Consider the following 24671-nt stretch of genomic DNA (forward strand, 5'->3'; position numbering starts at 1 on the left):
TGTGAGCTTGTCTTCCTGGCAATGTGAAAAATGGACTAAACTTTTTTTGTTACCTTTTAAAACCCCTGACCCGGCCAGAAATTGAACCTCAGGCCCTTTGAATTGAAGGCCTCTGTGGTAACAATTCAGCTAAGGAGCTGGATTATTATTATTATTATTATTATTATTATTATTATTATTATTATTATTACAGGTTATCACAAAGAGGTTACCAAATGAGTCATCCATAGGGTTAGGGTCACGTAGCTGTGAGCTTGCATTCAGGAGATGGTGGGTTCGAATTCCACCATTTGCAGCCGTGAAGGTGGTGTTTCATGCTTTCCAATTTTCTCACCAGGCAAATGCTGGAGCCATTTCCCATCTTTATATTGCTGAAAACCTTCAGTGTGTTAGTATGACGTTGGAGTCTTACCAGTGATTTATATTCCCCTTCATTTACATCCTTTCTATACCTTATGAAGCAATCTGTAACCTTTATTTCAATCCCGTTTATTGATTGATTGATTGATTGATAGATTGATTGATTTATCCTGGCAAGATTAACACTAGTGGCCTTCTCTTACATGTAATCAGTTTAATACACTATTTATGGCAAGGTGTTCATGAATACGATAGTCTCGATTATTCGAGTTAATGTTGATCAAGACTGCCTCAGAGGTCCAGGAACTTGGATTAAATGGATGGTTACGGGAAAATTGTGTTTTGATTAGAAATTGGACTGAATAGAATGGACAAATCAGGTTAAATTTTATCCTTCTGCGTGGTCGAACGCACTGCACATCGGTGCTTCAGAACTTCCGTTCTCAACACGTCTTCTCACAGTGCAGTGTTCCAGAACGGTTTATCACTAGCAAGCCTTGTTGAATTCTGTGTAACTGTGTGATGTGCTCACTCCCGATGATTGACTCGTCATAGACTCGTGACTGTCTGCTTATGTTTGCTGGGCAATTGATGAAACACTAACTCACTAAAGACTGACTCCACAAGACTGACTGGTATGGGCCAGTTGCGCCCTTTATAAAGGCCCGCAAAATATTCTAGTAGTTCCCACTTCCCGATCATTCTGGGTGCTTGGTCCATTGTTAATGAGCTCCCAGCTTTTTTTCTAGAATCTCCCTTATTGTGACCATCATCATTTTGCTGGCTTTTGCTTGCTGCTGGCCCCACCCACATTGTTGCCATTTTCTCTTACTGGTATAATTGCTGGCTGCCCTGTGCTTGGCCTTCAGTGTCACATTATTATTATTATTATTATTATTATTATTATTATTATTATTATTATGAATGAGTAGGAAAGTGGAAGTTAAAAAAATATCATAATGTCCATTTACTTAAAATTAATCAAAGAGCTCAAGCCAATGATTTCATTTTGTTTCTCTTCACAGATGTGGAATTTTTAGTGTTAAAAAATGCTACACAAGGATTTTCAGAACCTTGTGTTATGGACATTAAAATAGGCAAACAGACTTGGGATCCTGATGCAACTAAAGAGAAAATTGAAGGAGAAAAGGTAAGCTGAAACCATTTTTGTTTAATCTGAAGTACGTATGTGATAAGCACATTTGTAAAATTCTCATATAGTACCCTATTACTGAAACCTCAGAGGCTGGGGGAGTAAAAAATATCCACGGTATCCCCTGCCTGTTGTAAGAGGTGATTAAAAGAGGCTCCATGGGTTCTTACAGTGAACGTGTAAAAAGTATTCGTACGACCCCACATATTTTTAGAAAAATAATGAATTTTTCACACGTTCAGGTAGGTTTATGGACTGAAAAAAGTCATTCATGTAGTATTGAAATACTTTTATTCATTCCATACAATATGAAAACAAAACATTGTCATAAAATTGTAAAAAAAAAAAAATCAGTTTGAGGACCCGCAAAAAGTATTCATACAACCCTGGTTTTCGCGAGTAAAATTAGCCCTCCACTCCCTGCTAATGACGTTGTGCATGCTGCTATGGCTCGGACGTATCCCATTCACTCATTTCCACTGAAATGTTGACAGGACATCGTTCGAGTGCATTCACATGTCAGAATGGGGCAAAAGAGTCCGGAAACTACTTCCAGCGAACGAAAAGTCATCATCCGCCTTCACAACGAGACATAGTCGCTCAAAAGGATCACAGAAGCAGTCGATCATCAACCACTTTTCCGAGACAAAAATCTACAATAACAAGCCTAGAACTGGACGTCCCTGGGCCCTGACTCAGGCAGACAGGTGCTTCATTGTCAGAGAAGTAAAGAAATAACCGCGATGCAGTACCCCGAAAATTGCTGCTGAGCTGGAATGGCAAGGTGCTACTGTGAGTGAGTCGACAGTGCACAACACCTTTTGTCAAATGGATTTCCACGGGCGTTGGGGATGTAAGAAGTTCTATGTGAGCAAGGTTAATCATCTGAAACAGCTACGCTTTGCCACGGAGCACCAAAACACAGGTCTGGAGGTCTTCGACAGGACTGTCTGGACTGATGAGAGCAAGTACAAGTATGTACAAAACAATGGTGTCATCGTCATTTTAAAAGGATTTTATACTGAAGTGCAATATTATCATGTACCATATTTTATTTAATATTAATCTATGTAGGTGTTACAGTGTGTTTTAAACTTGTTTTTTGTTATTGTTTGCCTGATTTGACTTGGTGGCTGATGATGGCACAAGTTTAGTGCCGAAACTAGTACCTCATGTGAACGACATGTGGTTGATTCACATTAATAAATGTTTGTGTATTGAATAGGAGTTGTAATTCGGGACCTAGTCCCACACAGGTGACACCTTGACAGTCAACCATGGAAGGTCTTTTAAGGAATACTCCACCGGCTGAACCAAGAGTTCAGAGAAGGCAGCATTCGGATACGGTGGGCTGCCACCTGAAAGATACCGTGAAGTCGGAGGCACGGAAATACCCCAGTACTACATACACGAATGAGACAAAATCAAGAATCAAACCAAAGCAGATAACATACTTCTCTACACACAACATAACTCACTCATGCAAACCGGTAAACTAAAAGTGATCACCGACATAATGGACCAACACAAAATTCTTATCATGGGATTACAGGAAATTAGAAACACTGACCAGGATGCCTTGGAATCTCGAGGGTACAGACTTTATAAAGGTATACCCGGGAAGAGAGTGATGAAGAATGTCCCACAATTTGGAACAGGATTTTTGGTCAGCCTTAAAATAATAAATTCAGTTCAAGAATTCAGATCACAGTCTCCACGACTCTCAACGCTCACCTTAAAGGCATCTAATAAAATCTATACTATAATAAATGCCCATGCTCCCACTAATGATAAAAACAACTCCTCAAAAGACCAGGAGGAAACAGGAGAATTTTGGGACCTATTGGACCAGACCATAGATAACATCCCCAAACACCATATAAAATTATTAATAGGCGACTTCAACGCTCAACTAGGCAGAGAAAGAAAATACCGTGACATCATCGGAAAATGGCCAGCACACAAGAAAACAAATAAAAATGGAGAGAGACTAGTTGACCTGTGTAGAAACCATAATTTAATCTCAAAATCTACATGTTTTAAGAGGAAACCTCAAAAACTCAAAACATGGAAACACCCTGACTACACTAAAGGAGAATGGCAACTGGACCACGTCTGCATGGACAAATACCACCACAAAGAGATCTATAACGTCAAAGTCCTCCGAGGAATAGACACAGGTTCAGATCACTACGTAGTTAAAATTAAAATTAAACTCACTCCCCAGAGGAGACAACAAAAGCAAGCCCTTAAAACTAAAAGAAAAATAGATCCTACCCAGCTAATCAACAACAAAAATTACCAGAAAGCAACTGAAAAAATAAAAATCACAGACAAACTTGAAGACTTAGTACACAACCTTAAACAAATTGCAGAAGACCTAGCTCCAATTAAACCACGTAAAAAACACCAATGGTGGAACAGTGAATGTGATGAAACAGTGGAGAAAAGACATCAGGCATGGCTATTACATCAGTCCCAAAAGACAGAAATATCCTATCAAAAGCTAGTAAAACAGAGAAAAGAAACTACCCAAGTCTTAAGAAGAATAAAAAGACAACATCATAAGGACACCCTGCAGTTAATTGAAGAACAGTTCAGTAAAACTAAATCAAGGGACTACTACAAAACCTTCAGAAAGCAGCTCCAAAAATATGAACCCCCGACCCTACTGATGAAGGATGAAGATGGTAAGCTGGCCCATAACAATAAAGACAATGCAGAAATTCTGGCTAAACATTTCAACAAGCTTTTAAATTGTGAGGAACCTACAGAACTCCTTCATTTGGACACCAACACCCCGATAAAAACATCACCAGAAAACATCAATCCCCCCACAATAAAGGAAGTCTACCAAGCTCTGAATAAATTAAAAAACTACAAAGCGCCAGGAGAAGATCAGACCTTTGCGGAAATCTGGAAATATGCAGGAACCTCAGCAAAAGTTGCCCTCCATCAACAACTTGTCTCTATCTGGATTAAAGAAGAACTACCAGAACACTGGACAACAGCCCTCATTCATCCTCTGCACAAAAAAGGGGACAAAACCGACCCTAATAACTACAGGGGAATCTCTCTCCTAGACATAACATACAAAATATTTTCAATAATCATCCTTAATAGGATAAGTTTACAACTTGAGAAAGAACTAGGAGAATATCAAGGAGGTTTCAGACCCTGGAGGAGCTGTCCTGATCAGATCATGAGTCTTAAGTTGATAATGGACTATAACAGGAGAAGAAACAGAGATATGGTGATAACATTTGTAGATTTCAAGAAAGCTTATGATTGCATCCATAGAGAATCTCTGTTTAAAATTTTAAGACACCTTGGACTACACCCCAAATTAATAAACATGATAAAATTGACTCTCACCAATACCAAGTCAAAAGTGGAAGTGAAGTTTAGGGGTGAAACATCAGAGATATTTGAAATTAAAACTGGACTACAGCAGGGAGATGGGCTCTCACCACTATTATTTAACTGTGCTCTAGAAATGGTAATGAGGGAATGGTTTAGAAAATGTCCCCCCAAAATAAAGATTGGCCGAAAAATCAAAACAAATTGCCTGGGTTTTGCTGACGATTTAGCATTACTAGCAGTGGACATAAAAGAAGCAAAAACCCAGATATCAGAACTTCAAAACATTGCAAATAAAATTGGCCTCAAAATATCATTTGAAAAAACAGAAATTATGCCCCAAAAACCAACACAGCTAAAAGAAGTCACCATAAATGGTAATAAAATCAAAATAGTAACCCAGTTTAAATATCTTGGAGAAGTAATAACACATAACTTAAATGAAAAAATCTCAATCCAAGTAAGAACAAATAGATTAGCTAAAGCACAAAAATTAACATGGGATATCTACAAAAAGAAATGTCTATCAATAAATACAAAAATAAAACACTACAACACAGTTATAAAACCGGAAGCTACATATGCAGCAGAAACACTCTTTTACCTGAATAAACAATCAAAGACTGACAGACTTCAGAAAATTGAAAGGAGGATTGGAAGAACCTGTATCAACAAAAAATATCAGAAAGATGGACAGTGGCGGTTAATACCTAACAAAGTTGTGTACAAAGAGCTAGAACCCATTACAGATACTATGCGTAAGAGGAGACTGGGATTCTTTGGACATATCATGAGGATGCAGGACTCGAGACTTCTGAAACAACTAGTACAACACAATCTCGTCTCAAAAAATACCACAACAGGATGTAAATGGATCAGAGAAGTAAGAGAGGATCTGAAGGAAATAGGCCTTACAACAGAAGACACCAAAAATAAGATAAAATTGAATACAAAACTCAAGAATACAAACCTCCGCTTTACCCTTACACAAAACAAACCAACAACACGCACATTTTCAACTGAGGAAAGGGCACGAAGATCGGAGCGTCTGAAGAAGTACTGGGAGGACCGCAAAGCCCGAACAATCCCTTCAAAGAGACCTGAACGACGGACTGACTAAAGTGATCCTATGTGGTCATAAAAGAAGAAGAAGAATAGGAGGACCCCTATTAATTAATTAATTAATTTCAATTATTGTGAATCAGAATCGCTTCCACACCCGACGGAATTTGGTGCAGTCAGTGAATGAAGGTCCATCCCAACCTGTTAGCGAGAGAACATTGCGATGGAAACTGCATGCAATGAACATTTGGAGTCGGCCGCCTCGCAAGAGGCCATTGGTCACACAGGCACATAAAACTGCGTATCTTCAGTTAGAAATCATCGAACATGCAGAGTAGCTGATTGGCGGAATGTAATGTGGTCTGTTGAATCATGTTTTTACCTGTATTTCAATGACGCATGTCGTTGGGTGCACCGAAGACCAAATGAAACATTTCTTCCTGGATGTATGTAAGGTCAGGTTCAAGCCGGAGATGGGTCTGTGATATTTTGGGGGTGTTTTTTGTATCATGGATTGGGCTGGCTTACTAAATAAATAAAATACATCATGATTGATCATTTTGGCTACTTACATGTTTTATGAACTACATACATCAGATGTATACTATCGTCGTTGGCTCTAACTCAATCCGAGTATATATAACTTCTTCCTGCATACATTGACCAGTTCAACTCAGTTTATGGATTTGTTTATGATGACTAAACAGACCAATCCTGGCATAACAAATACACCCACACAAATCACACTGAATGGGTGGTGAAGGGTGGGGTTGAAATTGACAGTTTCCTTGCTTGTCGCTTGGCCTCTTGATATCTGTGGCGTTCTCTTTCAAACAAGTTGACAGCGGTGTTCTGCCATAGTGAACGATCCACAGCACATTCTTCCCACGTCTGTATATCTATACCAGTTGTCTTCATGATGTGTTTCAGCTGGTCCTTAAAATGCTTAAGAGGGGCTCCATGAGGTCTTTGCCGCAGCAAAGTTCACCATTAAGAATTTGGCGGGGAAGCCCAGTATCACCACATGGCCTAACCATCTCAGTTGACGAGCGATGATTGTTGCCTCAATGCTATTTAACTGCGCTTTGTTGAGAACTGCCATTCTGGTCACATAGTCCTCCCACTTAATATTCAAGATGAATTTCATTTTCTGTTGGTTGAAAGCGCTCAAGTTTTTTGATATCACTGAGATAAGAGTGTCAAAGTTTCACAGCCATACAGCAGCGTGGAGATAACAGCTTTGTACACCATGAGTTTGGTATGCAGTTTTAGGTCGTTATTCATGAAAACTCGGTGCATTAACCGTCTGAATGCTGCATGAGCAGCCCCAATTCTTTTATCAACGTCTTGTTCGCAGGTACACCGTTTAGACAAGATGCTTCCAAGATATGAAAAGTGACCAACTGTTCCAGTGTTGTCTAAGAAGGAGATACTGAACTCAGGAAGAGTTAATCCTGGGGCAGGTTGTGCAAGTACTTTCGTTTTTTTTCTTTCACATTAATGGCAAAACATGCAGTTTTACAGCAGTTGACTGACTGTTGTAGTTCTGCAGGTGTTAGAGCAGGAGATGAGGTGTCATCGGCTTACTGCAGTTCTGTCACCCGGGTAACCAGAGTATGTCTTTGTGAGCGAAGTCTTGCCAGACTGAAAAGGCCTCCATCAAAACAAAATTTAATCTCCATGCATAAGTTGTTTGCAGATGTTTCATGCAGCATGGAAGCCATGTACAGTGCAAAGAGTGTAGGAGCAAGCACAGAGCCTTGTTTCAATCCATGAGTGATTGGGCATGAATCTGATACTTAGTTACCATGAAGAACCTATCCAGACAGGACATCCAAAATGTCTCAATACTTTCCATGTAGCAGATCTTGGTACTGAATCAAAGGCTTTTTCCAGATCATAGAAAACTAAATACTGAGGCTGCTGTTGTTCTCTGCATTTTTGCTGGAGTTGTCTAGCACAGAAGATCAAATCTGTTGTGCCTCTGGAGGTTCAGAAACCACATTGAGACTTAGGCAAAATCCTCTCTGAGATAACTCTGAGCTGGTTTAATAGAAATCTTGTGAGAATTTTACCTGCAATTGACAAAAGCGATATAGCACGGTAGTTCCCACATACACTACGATCACCTTTCTTCTCGATTTTCCCAAATCAAGAGGATGAGTGTGAAAATTCTAGTCTTCAAGGGTATACCTCCATTTCGTATCAGTTCCAGAGGGATGTTATCAAGACCAGGAGCCTTTCTTGGTTTTAGTTGATTGAGTACTTTGGTGAAGTCTCTGTATGTAGGTGGAACTGCCACCCATGGTTGTTGGGGCTGCTGAGGGACATTACAAAGAAAGTCCTCGGCTGCATTGGAGACACAATTTAGAAGCGCAGAGAAATGTTCCATCCAACGCTCTAAAATTACTCCATTATCAGTTAAAATGATGGAGTTGCGAGCAGTAGTCAATGACCCTGATGAAGATCGAATTGGGCCATATATCTCCTTTATGCCTTTGTGCCTAACATTTTCCTTTAAGTTCCAAGATATGTGATTTCCTCCTATTGGAAGATGGATCTTGAAGAGAGGGTAGATGGGCTTTCCGTTTGGCATTGATCAGACATTTAATTTCTTAATTATTTTCATTCAAATCAGTCATGTCTTTTTTTCCTCACAAAACCAATTGTTTCCGCAGCTGACTCAGTGATGACCTTCTGAAGCTTGGCCCATTCCTGATTTGTACTATCACTGCTGACTGGATGACTAGCCAGTTTGTTTGAGATTGCACTTCTGTAATCTGTAGCAATGGATTCAATTTGAAGTTTAGAAGTATCGAGTTTCTTTCTGGGCAGGTTGTGGATGGATCTTTTTGGTTTGCGACAGGTTGAGATTCTCAACCGGCAAAAAAAGGATCTTATGATCTGTCTAGCAGTCATCGACATTTCTTGTGGTCCTTGTAACAAGGACATCTTTTTTTATCACATTGCCTGGTGATGATATAATCAAAGATGTGCCAGTGCTTTGAGCGAGGATGCATCCAAGTGGTCTTGTAGCGATTAGGTAGGCGGAACTGAGTATTAGTAATGAAGAGTTCATGTTCAGCACACAAATCAAGGAGCAGTAGACCATTGGCATTATTTGTTTGTTTGTTTGTTTGTTTGTTTGTTTGTTTGTTTGTTTGTTTGTTTTGGCTTCTTTCATGTGGCGAAGTTAGGGCACCTGGCCCTCTCTTACTCAACTACAATACAACAAATAATATTGAGGCTGCTTCTTACTAATTATACTACTTATACTATTTCTTAATTAAGCTTAAGTTACACGCCCACACAATATGCAGCTTATTAGCTCGTTAATTCAGTCCTCTTTTCTCTCTCACCCAGACACTTGCACACACACTTAAAATTTCCACACTCGTCAACTACCCTTATATTTACATTATATAAAATTAACAGAACCATTTTTAATTTTTCAATTACCAATCACACGCACATTTACACACTTCCATCGGTAACTCTCAACAGGAAGTCTCGGCAAGTTATTTTAAATTTGAGGAAAGAGTCAGTGCCCCTGACACTTACTGGCAGGGAGTTCCAAAGCCTGGAACCAGTTACAATAAAAGAATTATTATACACAAAAGAGTGGTGAAGAGGAATTGCTAGAGTGGAGCCCGAGCGAATGTTACGGTTATGGAAGGAAGAGAGGAAGTGAAGTTTAGATGAAATATAGTGGGGGGGAGCTACTATGCAGAAGTGTGTGTATTAAGACAAGTATATGATATTCACGTTTATCAGGTTTTAACCAGTTCAGTGCTTGATAGTAAGGAGTAATATGCACATCATACCTTAGGTTAAAAACGAATCTAAGGCAACAATTCATAATGCGCTGCAGTTTCCTAGTTTGTTCTTTAGTAGCGTCTACCAAGATAACATCACAGTAGTCAAGGATAGGAAGAATTAGAGTCTGTGTTAGTCTTTGCCGCATATTTAGTGGTATAATGTCTTTATTTAATTTCAGTGGGTGTTGAGTAGCAAACACCTTCCGACCTACGTTTTTGATATGTTCTGTCCAGTTTAGAGTTTGTCATAGTCACCCCCAAGATTTCTCACTGTTTTACTGTATGGGATTATGCTATTATTTATTACAGTTTTATTTATTATTATTTCTGTTTCTAAGTCCATGTTTTCTCATCACAATGCCCCTTAACAGGTGATCTTTACCACCTCTGGCATAGAAATCGCCAGGTAGTAAGAGTTTGTCTCTTGGTGGTACTTTGGTGATGGTAGTGCTCAGCAGGTTGTAGAATTGGGAGCATATGCGGAAATGAGTGTCATAGATTTGGCTCCAGAGAGTGGGATTCGGAGAGTCATAATTCTTTCACTGACAACGGTTGGAGTTAGCTGATAATCATTCACCAGTGTGGTCTTCACTGCAAATCCCACATCATGAATGCAATGTTCTCCTCATCTTTTCCCTTCCAGAAGATTGTGTATCTTGACCTGAACTCTGTAAGTTTATCCTCGCTGGACAGTCTGGTTTCACTTAAGGCAGCAATATAAATGTTCATTCGTCCAAGCTCATGGGTGACAAGCTCTGTTCTTCTCTCAGGTCTGTTATTGTCTTTCAAATCGAGTAGGGTTCGAACATTCCAGGTTCCTATAATCAAAGTTTTGGTAATTTTCGTTTTTCGACCGCATAAGAGGTGACCCGCTGGGTGCGGCCTCCCAGCCCGCTGAGAGTGTGACTACCAGTGTTTAGTCCATATTTTCTTGGGACTTCTCCATTCAGGGTGGGCAGCGGTAAACCTAAATAGGCCTGCCCAAACACAGATGCAGGACTGAATTCCTGAGTAGTCACGGGGTCTCAGAAAGATGACCATCACACATCTGCTGCCAACGTGCAGGTCCAAACTAGAGGATTCCAGTTTCACACTAAAACCTGCCTCCACAATCCTTATCCCATCGCTGCTGGACTTGAGTTGGAGTGACAGCAGGAAATGTGCCACAAGCAGGATTTTGTTTAAGGTGGATCGCAGCTTGCAAGGAAGTGATCCACACACTATGATCTCGGAACTGTACCCTGCGACACAAAAGAAATGCGACATGCTGTTCGTAGTACTACCAATTCAACGGACTGTCGCAGACTCAAAATACCATTGAATTGCACCTTCACAGCCAGTCCATCTGACATGACCTTATCCGCCTCCACGACCGATGAGAACCACAAAAAGGAGGTTTCTCCGTCTGTTATGCCATTGGGCCCAAGACACAGATGATAGGTTCCAGTGTCATTTCCTACGCTGAGGGGAGAATCACCCCACAGAAAGGGGCTCATCCGCCCGAAGCCATTGGCCCCTGTGGCGGGTCGAATTATGTACCGCCGCTCGACACTCGGCGTTAGCTGTTTTTACAGCTGGTTGCCAAGCCAGCTAACCCTCCTCCTTTTTCATTCTGGACTTGGGACCGGACAACGGTGGAATGCATACTATGGTTCATCAATAAACAGTGATATGCATGTTACTCTCATAGGACTCAATGTGTTCCAGGAGAAATAATTTCTTCACGGCCCAATTTAAACTATTTGTTTTGAACACCTTAACAACCATTATGAGGTTGTTTTGCCTGTAATTTGTGCACAATTTTTTAAATATTTTTAAAACCATGTGAATTTGTATGATGCAACCTGTGTACAATTGGAACATACCTATCAAGTTTTTAAATTAGTCTATTCTCATTATTTCATAAGACTAGAGTCTAGTGAAAATTCAAGAATTTCAATGTTGAATAAAGTGTTTTACAATTTATTTAAACTTTAAGCTCAGGGTTTACAAAACCCATTTTATTTAATGATTCTGTCATTTTAGTTTAACTTGTTTAAATTAATAGCTGAAGATGACCAAATCATACTCTAAACTAGTCCTATTCATATGAAATATATGTATTGATTGGCATACTTGACTTAATTCCTATTTCTCATGGGTGGAGCATAGGACACATACAAGAGCTCTCCATCTGACTCGATTTGCTGCCACAGTTTTGATAATTTTCCAGGACTTCCCAACTGACGCCGCCTCTGCTTCCACTGTTCGATGCCATGTTATCCTTGGTCTCCCTCTTCTTCTCATACATTGTTCGCACATTCCAGAAACCAATTCGAGTCAGAGTTTTTTATTCCAAAGTTGTCATTGAAATATTCGTCCAGTTTACTTTTGTACGTGTTTCTGTAATACTTGATTCTCGGGTGTGCAAGTTGTTAGCCCACAGCACCCGAAGCCCAGTGGAGGGGCTGCCTCCTATAGCCACTAGGCGTGCTGATTTTCTGTCAGGGTTTCTTCCCTTAGCCTTTGGAGAACCAACTCCCTATACTACAAGGCAGTAGCTTTACCAGAGCCCCATTAGCTGCTATTTTCATGGTTCCTTATTTATTCTTTAGCGTATGACATTAAAAATAAAAACACACGATCAAAAATTAAATATACAATACACTATGTAGGTTACAATTTCACCTTCGTACTCTGCAAATAGTCTATACAAGAAGGATTTGGGTCAAGAAAGTCTTTTGGGTTACCCTGAAAAGCACTCAGGGGGCACTGTTCCACTATATGACGAACTGTTTGATTAGGGGCACCGCAGCTACATTCCAGGGAGGGAAGTTTGCCCCATTTAAAGACGAAGTCAGCACACTTTCCATGGCCTGTCCTGATACGATTGAGGGTTGTCCAGTTTTTGCAAGGTAGGTCAAATCCTTTTGGTATTCTTGTAATACAGGGAAGTTCTGATATTCTGCTGGAGCTATGGAAGTCCTTTCTTGAATCCAATCCTGCTGGAGACTGAATTTGTCAATCAGGATTTTGGCAGTCCTTATTGGTGAATTCCTGGACCGAAGTCTGTTGTTCAAGGCATTGGGTATATCTCCATGAATTGGCAGATTGGAATTCCTCGACAGCTTCTGGTACTCGTGCAGCAAGGCATTCTCCGTAGGTGAAGTGGAGGAATATGGCTCAGAACTGGTGACCAAGAAGTGGGGGTAGATTTTATGGTTCCCAATACGATGTGCAAAGTATGATTTAGCTGTGTGTCAACCAGTTTTGTGTAACAGCTGTTCAGCCAGACTGGAGAGCAAAATTCTGCAGTTGAGAAGACAAGGGCAAGAGCTGAAGTTCGTAAGGTTGAAGCAGAACCACCCCACGTGGTGCCACACAGTTTGTAGATGATATTGTTCCGTGACTGGAGTTTAGCTTTTATCATCTTCAGATGTTCCTTGAAGGACAGTGTTCAGTCAAGGGTTACTCCAAGGTATTTTGGGTGTCTGTTGTGAGGAAGTCTAGTGCTCTACAATTTGACATTAAGTTCACGGTGTGCCAGTTTGTTGTTGAGATGGAAACATGAGACTTCAGTTTTACTCAAACTTGGCGTAAGTCTCCACTTACGAAAGTACTGGTCTAAGGTGGCGAGATCAGCTGTCAGCGTATCTTCGGTGTTCTTCATAGATTTGCCCTGCGTTGCGAATGTCCAGTCATCCGCATAACCAACTGCTTTGGAAGCTGTTTTCGGTAAGTCTGATATATATAAGTTAAACAGCAAAGGTGCTAGTACCGATCCTTGAGGAAGACCGTTATTAAGGATCCTTTCCTTACTTGTCTTGTTTCCCAAAATTAAACGAAACCTCCTGTCTGTAAGCATGTTTTCGGTGTGCTTTGCGATTTTCTTGCAAGGTATTACTCAAAGCAGTTTGTAGATGAGTCCTTGTCTCCATACTGTATTGTTTGCTGCAGTAAAGTCCACGAACACAACTGAGGTTTTTAGTTGATTTTGAAAACCAGCTTCAATGTGTGTAGTCAGAGTGAGATCCTGGTCTGTGCAACTTCGATTTGGGCGAAAGCCTGCTTGTTCAATGGGTAGATGGTCAAGAACTACTGAGCCAATTCTGTTGTAAAGAAGTCTCTCCATTAATTTGTAAACCACACTCAGAAGTGCAATTGGGTGGAAGCTTTGAGAATTTTTACAAGATTTACCTGGTTTGAGAATGGCGATGATCTTTGTCTGTTTCAGAAGTCGAGGGATGGACCCTGTTTCTAAGATATTGGAGTAGAACTTTGCTAACCAGATCATTGCATACTTCCCAGCATGCACTAAAAATTCTGAGTGAATGCCATTCAAAACCAGGGGCCTTTCCTGATTTCACATCTTTTAAAGCCGTAGCAACTTCCTCTCGAGAAAATGGACAAGAAAATCTGCTGCCCTTAAGACTGTCTGTTTTCAAGGCTCTGATTTCCCTTTTGATTGCAGTGGTATTGTCGCAATCTTTTGGAGCATTTGAACTTGACACGATATGAGATGCAACTTTGTTGGGGTTTATAGTATTAGTGTCTTGAGCTACTCGGCTCCCATCTCCTACTTTCCTTAACAAGCACCCTTCCTGCCTGAATGTTCAAAGTCAAGGTTTTCAACTGTTTCTATCCATTTCTGTCGGCGAGCAGTGTCCAGGCTGTGTAATAGTTGATCAGCTGCGTTCTTGTCTCCAGTTGTTTCAAATTCTTGATACAGTTCTTCACTAGCTTCGCTCCATCCAGGAATATATTCCTTATGATAACCCCTAGGTATAAACTTCTTTGCTGTGCTTATTACGGCACCTGTGAATCTCTCATAGTTGTCACTTGTTGGGGGAATCCATCCCAATACTTTATCAAGCTGTTCAGTAAAGGCAGGCCAGTTTGCCTTTCGGAAGTTCCAGCGTGGATGAGGAGTAGTTGAAACAAAAGGGACTTTTATTCCGATCTCTATTACAACTGGTGCTGGCTATGAGGAAAGCTGGAGAGAACTTTTCGTGTAACTGGTAGGGGAGTGTAATTGTTAGTAGACACAAAACACAAATCAGGATTAGACTCTCGTCCCCATGCTGATGATCTAAAAGTGCAGAGAGATTTAGCATCGTAAATAAGATGGAGGTTGTGATCCTCAGCCCATGAAACCAAAGATTTCCCATTCTCATCACTAGAAGTGTATCTCCATTGTTCATGATGACTGTTAAAATCTCAGAGGTAGACAGCTGGATGTGGCTGTGTTGGAGAACACTAGGGGGCCATTGCTCAGCTGGAGGTTTATACACATTAGCGACTGTAATGTTTCCTATTCCTGTGATCACAGAGTGGATGGGGAGTAGTACTTATAGTGCACAGCGACGCATTTTCAACAGCATGTCTTACATATGTTGCGACCCCATATGTATGATGGTGTGTAGCTCCTAAAATATCATAGCCAGGAATTTTACTTCTAGAGTGCAGTTGATCTTCATCTTTATCTTCATGTGCTGCATTAACAATCAAGTCAATATTTTTATCGAGGGATATTCTTGATAGTAGCTCACCCATAGCTCGACTCATTCCTTCAATGTTGAGCTGGAGAATTCTGATCATTCTACATAGCGGGCCCTTAGAAGGACCATTTCCATTAGATTTTGTCATTGTGATGAGTTTTAAGCCAGGTGATCACTAGGATTATCTGGCTGTCGAATGCTGACGTTCAGTTCGGTAATGAAAAATATTTTCCAACTACCTTAGCAGGGGCATGGTTCATGGTTCCTGTAAGGCCTTCACAGCTACCGTAGTGGTCCCGGGGCACACGAGGTCCCCACTGAACTTAATCCTTCCAGGCATTCCCCTACTTCTAATGTTACCCAACTCCCACGACATGGATGGGGGGTTGGACTTACGGGTGACATATGTAGTAATTAGATGGAATAAAACATAAAGTTACAAACTAAGATTGTTAAAAGTAAGACTAGATAAGCACATAAGTATTTCGTTTAGTTAATACAGTGACGGTTGAATATTAATACAATCATTGTTTGTTAATACTTGTTCATATTTTCACCAAACTCTCTATCTTTGACAAGTTTACGCAGTGTAAACAATACTGGACATATATACGCATGATTTAAGTGATGTGATAGAATCTAAGGATGTTCTTGTAGTATGAAACGTGTCCTTCTTCATATAATAGTGTGTATATGTTTTACTGGATGTTATTGGGTTATAATTTGTATTGAAATGAGTTTGACAGACTGGAAAGATTTTTTGTTACATTTAACTATGTTGACACTGGAAAGTATGGCTTCCTTCTTAATGAACCAACAGAAATAGTCAGATTTTTTTTACATACATACATACTTCATCATTATAGACTGGTATGCCTTTCAGCATTCAGTCTGGAAGCTTCTGTGATTTTACTAAACGTCGCCACAATCCTCTGTTTGCAGCTAATGCTGTGGTCTCATTTATTTCTATACCTCCTATCTTCAAATCATTAGAAACTGAGTCTAACCATCGTCGTCTTGATCTCCCTCTACTTCTCTTACCCTCCATAAGAGTCCATTATTCTCCTGGGTAACCTATCCTCCTCTATTCGCCTCACATAACCACCACGGAAGTCGGTTTTTGCTCACGGCTTCATCCATCTCTTTATTCCGAGTACCCTCCTGCCATTGTTCTCACCTCTTTGTACCAGCAATCATCCTCGCTACTTTCATGTCTGTTACTTCTAACTTATGAATAAAATATCCTGAGTCCACCCAGCTTTCGCTCCTGTAAATCAAAGTTGGTCTGTAAACAGACCGATATAAAGATCGTTTCGTCCGGGAGCTGACTTCCTTCTTACAGAATACTGTTGATCACAACTGTGAGCTTACTGCATTAGCTTTTACTGCACCTTGATTCAATCTCACTTACTATATTACCATCCTGGGAGAGCACACATCCTAAATACTACCTGTTGCAGCTTTGTATCACCAGTCAGACATTCAGTTCTCTTGGATTTCTACCTGTTGACATCAGTTTAGTCTTTGAAAGGTTAATTTTCATACCTTACTCATTGCACCTGGTTTCAAGTTCCAAGATATTGGACTGCAGGCTTTCGGTGCAATCTGACATTAAGACCAAGTTGTCAGCATAGGGCAGACTGCTTACTACATTTCCACCTACCTGAATTCCTCCCTGCCACTTTATACCTTTCAGCAGATGATCCATGTAAACTACGAACAAGGGTGAAAGATTACAGCCTTTTCTAACCCCTGTAAGTACCCTGAACCAAGAACTCGTCCCAGCATCAATTCTCACTGCAGCCCAATTGTCAACATAAATGCCTTTGATTTTAATAATCTACCCTTAATTCCATAGTCCCCCAGTATGGTGAACATCTTTTCCCTCAATACCCTGTCATGTGCTTTCTCTAGATCTATGAAACATAACTGTCTATTCCTCTCGTAGTATTTTTCAGTTACCTGGCGCATACAGAAAATCTGATCCTGATCTGAAATCACACTGGTTTTCATCCAACTTCCTCTCAATCTCTGATCGCACCCTGCCTCCCAACATGCCAATGAAAGCCTGGTTTTTTAAAGATGAAAAAAGTCCATTCGGCTCTCCATGTCGTACGATATCGCTGATGAGACATTTGGTGTTTACCCAACAAAAGTAATTAAGAACTCTGCCATTGATTTCCCAGCAGAGCTGTTTCTCTGCCATCTGGTACTGTTGAAATTGACATGCAGGCAGCCTAGATGGTGCCATATTATTACTGAAAATTTTGGGTTTGACAGCATTGCTTTTTTCAAGGAAAGAGATTTTTTACTGATTGTTGGCTGCATTTTTCTTCAACTTCTTTCTGTGAGTACAAACATATCTTTATCAAGGTAAGGCTAAACACCAGATATATTTGCACTTTTGAGTCTGCTTCAGTGATTACGTCATGAAATAAAAATAAATGAGGAGAGATTACTCTCAGGATAAACAGATTCTACCTACGAAACGTATGAGAGAAACCAGCCAATTTAAACTTTAGTTCTGTACAACATTGGGAAATAAATGTTTATTTCTTGAAGTATCTATAGTAGAGAATATTATGTGCCGATGTCTGTAATGTACTGTACGCTTGTACTCTTCCTACCCGAACATTATAAGATTTTTCTTGGCTGGTGAATATCAGACCCTTAGCTTGCATGATCATGTATTTTCTTACTTCAGAATACAGTTGAACTTTGATATCTCAAATGCTTGCAAAGGCTGAAAGTATTAGGTGTTATTGAAAATTCAAGGCATAGAAAAATATGCATCTTCTCTATAAAAAAAATATATCACCTGTACCACTTCCTTTTCAAAGAGAAGTGCAACTCTTGCACGATGTTAAAATTTTTTCTTTAATTTCCATAATGGTTGACAGCACATTATCTGGAATACCAAATTCTGCTGCAACTCCTATTTTTCACTTGCACTTACACATTTCCTTGCAGGTGGCATTACTGTACTGAGCAGGTCAAAAGCTCTCAATTTTCACATTACCCCAGACTGTAAACAGCTTGCTGAGGGTTGCAAAGTAGTCTAAAGTAGTGTTTTTAGCTGCAATGATTTGGGTTTACGCAAGGATTGCAAAGTGCATAACTGTTCAGATGCTACTACATGCAGTTAAGCAAACAATATATTCTGACTAAAATGTTCAGAATGTTTATCCTTGTACAAGGACGTTATGTTCCTACTACAGGGACGACTTTTATTGGGGATAATAGAGTACACAGAAGTATAATAATCTGCATAACTTCAAGTACCAGAAAAATATTTTACATGTAGGCTTGAATTATACAAAATAAACAACACAAAATATTTAAGATTCTGTCAGGGAAACGAAAATTCATTTGAAAAATCAAAAATTAGAGTTATAGAAGTTCGACTGTAAGCATATCTTTCTCTCTCATTATTTTTCTTATCTTGTACCAGCACCATTTTTATCTTTTTTATATTGCTTCCTTGTGCTCTTCCTATTGTAATTTATGATTACCCTAGACTAAATATCTAAAGCAGGCCCTGTGGTCTTAGGGTAGCTTGTCTGTCTCTTACTTGGTGGCCTCTGGTTCGACTCCTGGCCAGGTCAGGGATTTGAGGCCTGGTTCAAGGTCTACTTAGCCCCTCAATTGTTCTCACGTAAGCTATCTGATGGTGAGTTAGTCACCCTGGTCTAGAAAGCCAAGAATAATGGCCGAGGTGATTTGTTGTGCTGACCATGCTTTGTTTCATAATCTGCAGGCTTTTGGGCTGAATAGCAGGTGCTTTGTAGGCCAAGGCCTATCAAGGCTAGAGTTTGCTGAATCTTTAAGCTTCTACCAACACATTCAATTATTTTGAAAATAATGCATGCAGCATGTGGCATATGGTATTGAATATGTAGTGTTAAGCATCTATTAGTGTCACTGAAATATTACAATATCCACATACAGTCTTCACAAAGTGTATATATATATATATATCTATATATATAAAGTAGCTTGTCCTGACTGACTGACTGACTGACTGACTGATTCATCATCGCTGAGCCAAAACTACCGGACATAAAGAAATGAAAATTTGGGGATATATTCATATTAAGATGTAGGTGCTCGCTAAGAGAGGATTTTTGGATATTCCGTCGCTAAGGGGGTGAAAAGGGGGGTGAAATTTTAAAATGAGTGTGTCTATATCTCAAAACTTTAAAAGTTTACAGATGTGAAAATTGGTATTTAGAATCTTCTTTAAAAAGTAAGGAAACACGTATTTTTTTGTTTTCAGACAATCCCAATAGGAGGGGTGGAAAAGGGTGAAAAAGGGGTTGAATGCCTTTAATCAGGATACGCTACTTATATCTCAGAAACTGAAGATATTACAGACCTCAAAATTGGTACTTTTGATCGCTGTGAAAAATAAAGAAACACATATTTTATTGTTTTTGGAAAATCCAATTAATGCGAGGGTGAAAAGGGGGTGAATTTTTAAAATGAGTGCATCTATATCTCAAAAGTTTTAAAGTTTAGAGATGTAAAAATTGGTATTTAGAATCTTCATTAAAAATAAAGGGACACGTATTATTTTGTTTTCGGAAAATCCCAATAGGAGGGGTGAAAAAGGGTGAAAAATGGGTTGAATGCCTTTAGAGAATACTTATATCTTAGAAACTGAATATATTACAGACTTGAAAATTGGTATTTGGGATCTACTTTAAAAATAAAGAAACACGTATTTTTTCGTTTTGGGAAAATCCAAATAATGGGGGGTGAAAAGGGGGATGAAATATTTAAAATGAGTGTATCTATATCTCAAAACTTTTAAAGTTTATAGATGTAAAATTTGGTATTTAGAAATCTCCTTTAAAAGTAAAGAAACACGTACTTTTTGTTTTCGGAAAATCCTAATAGCAAGGGTGAAAAAGGGTGAAAAATAGGTTGAATGCCTTTAATGAGGCTACTTATATTTCAGAACCTGAAGATATTACAGACCTGAAAATTATTATTTGGGATCTACTTTAAAAATAAAGAAACAGGTATTTTTTCGTTTTTGGAAAATCCAAATAATGGGGGGTGAAAAGGGGGGTGAATTTTTAAAATGAGTGTGTCTACATCTTAAAACTTTAAACGCTTACAGATGTAAAAATTGGTGTTTAGAATCACCCTTAAAAATAAAGGAACACGTATTTCTTTGTTTTCTCTAAATCCCAATAGGAGGGGTGTAAAAGGGTGAATAATGGGTTGAATGCCTTTAATGAGGATACATATATCTCAGAAACTGAAGATATTGCAGAACTGAAAATTTGTAAATGGGATCTCCTTTAAAAATATAGAAACACGTATATTTTTGCTTTTGGAAAATTCAATTAATGGCGGTTAAACAGGAGTGGCAAATTGGGGTGAATTTTTTGAAAGATTATATCTACAGAATATCTGAAAAGCGTAAAATGTTAGAGACGTAAATAGTGGGTATTTGGAATCTCCTGTAAGTGAAAAGAAACATAGGTGACTTGTCTTTGGAAACTCCACTTAAGGGGAACAAAAATGGGGTGAAATTTTAAAATGAGAATTTCTACAGTATATCTCCAAAAACTTAACATGTTACAGAAGTGAAAAATGATCATTTCTTTATTCTATTAAAAATAAAGAAAAGTGTATTTTTAGTTTTCGGAAATACAACTTGGGTAGTGGGGGGTGGGGGTAAAAGTGACTGAAAATGGTGTTGAATTCTTTTAATTAGGCTACTGATATCTCAAAAATGAGGATGTTACACACGTGAAATTTTATTTTTGGAATCTGCTTTAAAAGTAAACAAACACGTATTCTCGTAAAATCCAATGAGGGGGATTTGGGGTGTTAAAGGATAGAAAAAATTAATTGACTTAATTGTATGAGAATACATACAACTAATAAAAAATAAGTTGTTACAAACGTGAAAATTGGTATTTTGATCTCCTTTAAAAACAAAGAAAAGCGCGTTTTGTGGGGGAAACAATCTTGGGGGGGGGGGGGGAGTGAAAAGGAGTTGAATTCCTTTCATGAGGACACATAAATAAAAAACTGAAGAGGTTAGAGTGGTGATAATTGGTATTTAGAAGATCCTTTACTATTAAAGGAACAAGTATTTTTTGCTTTAATATCACTTTGTGAGGTGGGGGGGGGGAGAGTGTGGAAGGAAGTTAAAAAAGTGAATTATTTTTAAGGAGATACTTATATCTCAAAACTGAAGGTAATAAATGTGAGCATTTGTATTTGGAATCTCCTTTAAACATAAAGAAACACGCCTTCTTTTAATTTTTTGGAGGGTGGGGGTAAATAAACTTAACGGCGGTGGGGTGTAAAAGGAGGTGAGACCAATTGATTTTACTGTTCGTAATGTACTTATAAGGAGCCTCTGTTGCTCAGGCGGCAGCGCGCCGGCCTCTCACAGCTGGGTTCCGTGTTTCAAATCCCGGTCACTCCATGTGACATTCGTGCTGGACAAAATGGAGGCGGGACAGGTGTTTCTCCGGATACTCCGGCTTTCCCTGTCATCATTCATTCCAGCAACACTGTCCAATATATCATTTCATTTGTCACTCATCGATCATTGCCCCAGAGGGGAGCTTCGGCAGCCGGCACAATTCCTATTGTCGCCGCTAGATGGGGCTTTATTCATTCCATCCCTGATCCTGTCGAATGATAGGAAACAGGCTGTAGACTTGCGATGTACTTATTCTGATCATAAACCGATCATTTTTAATCTTTCCCTGGTTCTTTTTCAACAGCCATATTTTCCTTCGGAGAACGTTCTTAGATTAGAGTAGATTCTCCTGGCATATAAATAAAAAAAAGTTAAACACATTTGAAATAAACGATAGGAATGAGATTGGCTGTCAAATTGTTCACCTCTATAATAAGGTCAATAATACACGGAGGTATGTCATTCGTATCGCCAGAAATTCCGCACACTTGCCTACGCGCAACAATGGTGCTGGTCACATTGTTAGCAATGACAATGGCAGCAGATGTATTTTGCCGCCAAGTAGCGGTCTTGCATATTGCTGTGGGTTCCAGAACAAATAATAATAATAATAATAATAATAATAATAATAATAATAATAATAATAATAATAATAATAATAATAATAATAATAATAATGTTCTGGACCGTCGTCATATGTGCGGACCACGCTGGAAACGGGTCCTGGACGGCTAATGACTAAGAATGCAATCCGGCCGCGGGTTCAGTAGGCTACCGCCAAGGCACCCAAGACGACACCACGACAGATCCCCTGAAGGATTTGAAGCATATTAAAAATGCTTATAGGAAAAGATGGCAAAGATTTAGGGACCAAACTAACTGGGTGGAATACCTGGACCTAGCCCGGGAAGTACGAAATCGATTGCTGGAAAGAAAGATTGAAAAATGGGACGAAACTTGCCGTAATCTATTAGAAAACGAGTCAGATCGCAAATTTTGGCGGATTCTCGCAGAAAACGAGTCAGATCGCGAATTTCGGCGGATTATATATCTAAAACAATAACCATTCAATTATAAATTTCAGTATAATACCGTAGCGAAGCACGGGTATCTTGCTAGTATATATATAAAATAGCTTGTCCTGACTGACTGACTGACTGATTCATCATCGCCGAGCCAAAACTACTGGACATAATGAAATGAAATTTTGGGGATACATTCATATTAAGATGTAGGTGCTCGCTAAGAGAGGATTTTTGGATATTCCGTTGCCAAGGGGGTGAAAAGGGGGGGTGAAGTTTTAAAATGAGTGCACCTATATCTCAAAACTTTAAAAGTTTACAAATGTAAAAATTGGTATTTAGAATCTTCTTTGAAAATAAGGAAACACGTATTTTTTAGATTTCAGAAAATCCCAATAGGAGCTATGAAAAGGGGTGAAAAAGGGGTTGAATGCCTTTAATCAGGATACCGGTACTTATATCTCAGAAACTGAAGAAATTACAGACCTGAAAATTGGTACTTTTGATCTCTTTTAAAAATAAAGGAACACGTATTTTTTTGTTTTTGCAAAAGCCAATTAATGGGAGGGTGAAAAGGGGGTGAATTTTTAAAATGAGTGAATCTATATCTCCAAACTTTTAAAGTTTGCAGATGTAAAAACTGGTATTTAGAATCTTCATTAAAAATAAAGAAACACGTATTTTTTTGTTTTCGGAAAATCGCAATAGGAGGAGTGAAAAGGGGTGGAAAAAGGGTTGAATGCCTTTAATGAGGCTACTTATATCTCAGAAACTGAAGATATTACAGACCTGAAAATCGGTGTTTGGGATCTCCTTTAAAAATAAAGAAACACGTATTTTTTTGTTTCTGGAAAATCCAATTAAGGGAGGGGGGAAAAGGGGGTAATATTTTAAAATGAGTGTATCTATATCTCAAAACTTTTAAACGTTATAGATGTGAAAATTGGTATTTAGAATCTCCTTTAAAAATAAAGAAACACGTATATTTTGTTTTCGGAAAATCCTAATAGGAAGGGTGGAAAAGGTTGAAGAAGGGGTCGAATGCCTTTCATGAGTCTACTTATATTTCAGAACCTGAAGATATTACAGACATGAAAATTGGTGTTTGGGATCTCCTTTAAAAAGAAACACGTATTTTTTTGTTTTTGGAAAATCCAATTAATTGGGGGGGTGAAAAGGGGGTGATTTTTAAAAATTTGTGTATCTATATCTCAAAACATTTAAAGTTTATAGATGTAAAAATTGGTATTTAGAATCTCCTTTAAAAATAAAGAAACACGTATTCTTTTGTTTTCGGAAAATCCCAATAAGAAGGGTGTAAAAGGGTGAATAATGGGTTGAATGCCTTTAACGAGGCTACTTATATTTCAGAACCTGAAGATATTACAGACCTTGAAATTGGTATTTTTAATCTACTTTAAAAGTAAAGAAACACGTATTTTTTCGTTTTTGGAAAATCCAAGTATTGGGGGGGTGAAAAGGGGGGGTGAATATTTTAAAATGAGTGTGTCTACATCTTAAAACTTCAAAATTTACAGATGTAAAAATTGGTAGTTGGAATCTCCTCTAAAAATAAAGGAACACGTATTTTTTTTGTTTCCTGTAAATCCCAATATGAGGGGTGTAAAAGGGTGAAAAATGGGTTGAATGCCTTTAATGAGGATACATATATGTCAGAAACGAAAGATATTACAGAACTGAAAATTTGTATATGGGATCTCCTTTAAAAATAAAGAAACACGTATTTTTTAGTTTTTGGAAAATCCAATTAATGGCGGTTAAACAGGAGTGACAAATTGGGGTGAATTTTTTGAAAGACTATATCTACAGAATATCTTGGAAACGTAAAATGTTACAGACGTAAAAAGTGGGTGTTTGGAATCTCCTGTAAATGTAAAGAAACATAGGTGATTTGTTTTTGGAAACTCCACTTAAGGGGAACTCAAAAGGGGTGAAATTTTAAAATGA

At 38.8% G+C, this 24671-nt stretch overlaps 1 protein-coding gene across 4 annotated transcripts in view; it reads left to right on the forward strand.

The window, feature by feature from the left end:
* Ipk2 (Inositol phosphate kinase 2) overlaps nucleotides 1-24671 on the forward strand; it is a 232520-nt gene that overhangs the window by 195279 nt on the left and 12570 nt on the right. For all 4 annotated transcript variants that reach the window (XM_067138449.2, XM_067138450.2, XM_068225670.1 and 1 more), the window contains exon 4: nucleotides 1386-1510. In XM_067138449.2, the coding sequence (XP_066994550.2) occupies nucleotides 1386-1510 (125 nt within the window). The remainder of the gene's footprint in view (nucleotides 1-1385; nucleotides 1511-24671) is intronic.

This window comes from Anabrus simplex, chromosome 1 (genome assembly GCF_040414725.1).
Source record: "Anabrus simplex isolate iqAnaSimp1 chromosome 1, ASM4041472v1, whole genome shotgun sequence".
NCBI lineage: Eukaryota > Metazoa > Arthropoda > Insecta > Orthoptera > Tettigoniidae > Anabrus > Anabrus simplex.